This window comes from Hibiscus syriacus, unplaced genomic scaffold (assembly GCF_006381635.1).
Source record: "Hibiscus syriacus cultivar Baekdansim isolate YM2019G1 unplaced genomic scaffold, ASM638163v2 tig00117026_pilon, whole genome shotgun sequence".
NCBI classification, from domain to species: Eukaryota; Viridiplantae; Streptophyta; class Magnoliopsida; order Malvales; family Malvaceae; genus Hibiscus; species Hibiscus syriacus.
Window position 1 is genome coordinate 649,388 of NW_024063529.1, and position 3,783 is coordinate 653,170.

The 3,783-nt window shown below is 31.2% G+C and overlaps 1 protein-coding gene across 1 annotated transcript; it reads left to right on the forward strand.

The window, feature by feature from the left end:
- Positions 1-210: 210 nt before the first annotated feature.
- On the forward strand, positions 211-3,122 carry LOC120196065 (dihydroceramide fatty acyl 2-hydroxylase FAH1-like). The gene is made up of 6 exons (XM_039197956.1): positions 211-342; positions 427-519; positions 612-808; positions 1,529-1,634; positions 2,222-2,368; positions 2,837-3,122. The coding sequence occupies exons 1-6, from the start codon at positions 292-294 to the stop codon at positions 2,954-2,956; spliced, it is 714 nt and encodes a 237-aa protein (XP_039053887.1). The 5' UTR covers positions 211-291; the 3' UTR covers positions 2,957-3,122.
- The last annotated feature ends 661 nt before the right edge of the window (positions 3,123-3,783 follow it).

Consider the following 3,783-nt stretch of genomic DNA (forward strand, 5'->3'; position numbering starts at 1 on the left):
TTGTTTTTTTTAAAAAATATATACATTTGTGCATGATTCAAAAGCTAACACCAACTCCCACGTCTTAATAACAATAATTTATCATCTACGACTGCTAAGCCAAATGTTGAAATCAAAGTCACGACAGAAACTTCCTCTGACCAAACTGCTTATGAAGAAAAAAAAAGAATATTAAAGAATAAGAAATTAGAGAAATTCTCCAATAAGTTAACACCCTCAATTCCTATAAATAATACCCCAAAAGCTTCTCAATTCATCACTTCAAATCTTATTTTTAACCTATTGCAAAAGATGGGTGGAAAGGGGTTCACTGTTGACATGAGCAAACCCATTGCACTCCAGGTGCTTCCACAATCTTCGATTTTCGATCATTTAATATCTTTCACGTCTGTTTTACGATTTATGTTGGGAGTTTGTGACTGACAGGTCGGTCACCTTGGAGATGCGTACCAGGAGTGGGCTTACCAACCTGTTCTCACCGAGGGAAGTCCTCGCTATTTCGAGAGCGATTTTTTGGAGGTATTATTCTTGAAAATCCGGTTTTGGGTTAGGTTTCGGGTCGATTTGGATCGGACACGAGAACATGCTCGCTTGTTTTGGCTTGGATGCAGATGAACACCCGGACCGTGTGGTGGGCAATCCCTGCGTTTTGGCTGCCGATTGCATTTTGGTGCATCACAATGTCATACAACATGGGGCATACACTTCCCCAAGTGGTCTACATGTCTTTTCTGGGATGTCTCGTGTGGTCATTCGCTGAGTACTGTTTTCACCGTTTCCTTTTCCACATGAATACAAAGAGTTATTTGTAAGTTCTTACTCTACTAAGCTTTTAAAGGTTTAATATTCAATTTAGCCCTTGAAAATTAATGATTTTTTAAAATTTGGTGCCTAAACTTTTTCTGGTCTACTTCGATACTTGAATTATCGTTTTATCCTAATTTATCCCAAAATGTTGACGACGTTTTCATAAAAGGAAAACTGCATGCCAACTAGGGGGAAAATCAGGATTTTGTCTTTGGAAAAGGGTGAAATTGAATTATAAATATTCATAGGAGTCAAAAATATATTTTTATAATTGTATTAGTTTATAACGTTACAATTTTATTATTTTGGGAGCCAAAATACAATTCTACCATGTATTAATTTATAAATTTATAGTATATAAAGGGATCTATAAGTAATTTTATCATTTTAGGGCCTAAAGCCCTTGGTTTCGTGATTGATGTCAACTAATAAAACGCTGAACTTGATAAATGATTTCATGACATATATAAGTAGACTTGTGACACGTTCTTATTGGTTGACATTGAGTTTTTTTTAATGTGGTCAACATTTTAGATAAACTAAGCCAAAAACGATAATTGAAGTACCAAAGTGAAAAATAATATAATTCAGGGACTAAATCATGAATAACCTTTTTTTAAAACATATTCACGTACAAATGCTTTTGTAGGTTCACAAAAAAAGTTACTTTTTGCATGGTAGAATAACGTAATAATTTTATTGGAAAACTTTGATGATGCAGGGCAAACACCTTTCACTTTCTCATGCATGGTTGCCACCACAAGTTCCCCATGGATGGCTCACGCCATGTTATTCCACCAACCGGAGTTTCTGTACTAGCCGCTTTGGTACGTATATACATGAGACATAATCATAAAATTACTCCGTATAAATAGTCATTGTATCCCCTTTTTTAACATCTTAGTCTTCAACATTTCAATTATTGGTCAAAATAGATTTTGTTAAATGAAAATCCATAGTTGATTAAGATTCAACTTATATTGTTGATGTGATATTTTTTCACATGTCAATTGTTGACGTGAAACATGTCATATCATCATTTTTTGGTGAAGTAACTTATATCCCATCATTTGGATGATGTAACATATATTACGTCAATAATTGGACACACGTAAAAATGTCACGTCAACAACATAGATTGATAATTAGTCCACTAAAATTTTTATCCACCAGAGTCAATTTAAACACAAATCGAAATGTTATGATCTACAATACTAAAAAATAAATAGTGGATAAATCTCTACACACGTTGAAAAATAATTTTAGCATTATACTTGTATTTTATTACTTCTGTATCAGATTCAGATTTATAATGCTAATTTTTTTCGTTAAAATATATTTTGATCAAGCTTTATCTTTATGAGATTTCAAGTTCGGACGTTTCGGATTAACATCAATACTCTTATTTTACCAGCTCTGGTTCATGTATGGATTGTGGTTCACTCAATCCACAAGACCAGCTTTGTATGGAGGTGGAGTGATTGGATATGTTATTTATGATTTGACCCATTACTACTTACACCATGGCCAGCCTACCAATCAATACCTTAAAGCCATTAAGGTAACCCACAACATTTTTCTTCTTTCTAGTTCATCACTTCTCAATCATTGTCAGTAAATTTTTTAGGTTAAATCACAATTTTAGTCCCTATGATTAAATTAAAAACTTAGTTCCTATAGTTTAATTTAGTATCATGATATTAGTTAATCTAGATAACTAATAATACTACCTATTCAGTTTAGATACTAACATTATTTTTTCTCTCAGTATAATGTTAAAAAATGTTCATAACATTTGATTAAATAGCTATTTTGGCTCATATTCTTTTTAGAGTAGTTTGACCCCTAATGTTTCATTATGAGATAAAAAGATCTTTTCGTAGATGAAAATCGCTAGTTAACAAATTGTTAACGGTCTAAAACAACACCTTTTGTCTCAAAATGAAACGTTGAGTCACAATGCTCCGAAAAGACTATTTAGATGAAAATGATTAATTAACAAAAGTGTATTTGCATGGTTTGATTGCAGAAGGCTCACATGAGTCATCACTTTAAGATTCAAGATAAGGGCTACGGTATAACTTCAGCATTATGGGACAGAGTCTTTGGTACCCTTCCAACCCCCAAGGCAACTAAGAAGGGCGAGTAGAAAATACCTTTAAATTTACGGATGTTTTACTTTGTTTCTTAACAAAACTTAAAGTATTTTCGTATAATTAAAGATGTTTTCAAATGAAAAAGGGTATTTTGTACTTGTGATGGGGAATGTGAGATTGGCTTAACATCTCACCTTTAAATAAACAGTGTATTGTTCCCTTGGCCTCTATACAAACTAGAGTTTATTACATTACATGCCCTAGCGTGTAGGTTCGAATTTTATATTGTATAATTTTATGAATGTGTGATTTTTTAATCTAAATTTTATTCTAATCAAGTCTTATCTTAAGTGAGTTATGTCCAACTATTTCGATTATCCATCCATTCATCTGTGATTTGTACTAGTTGGTTCTAATTATAATTCAATGAATACGTATTCATTATTCTTACAGCTTCAAAATAAAATTCGATACAAGGTTAAAAGTGATGTTTGTATTTTTGAAGTAAACTTATTTTGAAAAAAAATGGAATACATATATTTATTTTAATATTATTTGTGAAACTTTTATTAGGATAAATTATATTGTTGACCACTTAATTATTGCTAATTTGTAATAATATTGTCTCTAAAACTTAAACATGATTTTTTAAAGAAAATGTAATCAATCCAGTATCTCTATCATTTCGATTAAGAATATCATTTTTATGATTATATTTGGATAAATTAATTTTTTATGAATATATTTTTGTTTTGATCATTTAACTTTTAGATTTTTAATCTCATCACTAAACTTTTGAATTGCTATTGCTTTAGTCACTCAGTCATTATGACATTGTATCCTTTTAAAATTATGAAATGCCACAAAACTTGCTCTTATT

Excerpts from the sequence above, each read along its gene's own strand:
- LOC120196065 (XM_039197956.1), top strand. The coding sequence starts at position 292 with ATGGGTGGAAAGGGGTTCACTGTTGACATGAGCAAACCCATTGCACTC. Across the intron at positions 520-611 it reads TCGAGAGCGATTTTTTGGAG|ATGAACACCCGGACCGTGTG; the intron begins GTATTATTCTTG and ends GCTTGGATGCAG. Across the intron at positions 2,369-2,836 it reads AATACCTTAAAGCCATTAAG|AAGGCTCACATGAGTCATCA; the intron begins GTAACCCACAAC and ends GTTTGATTGCAG.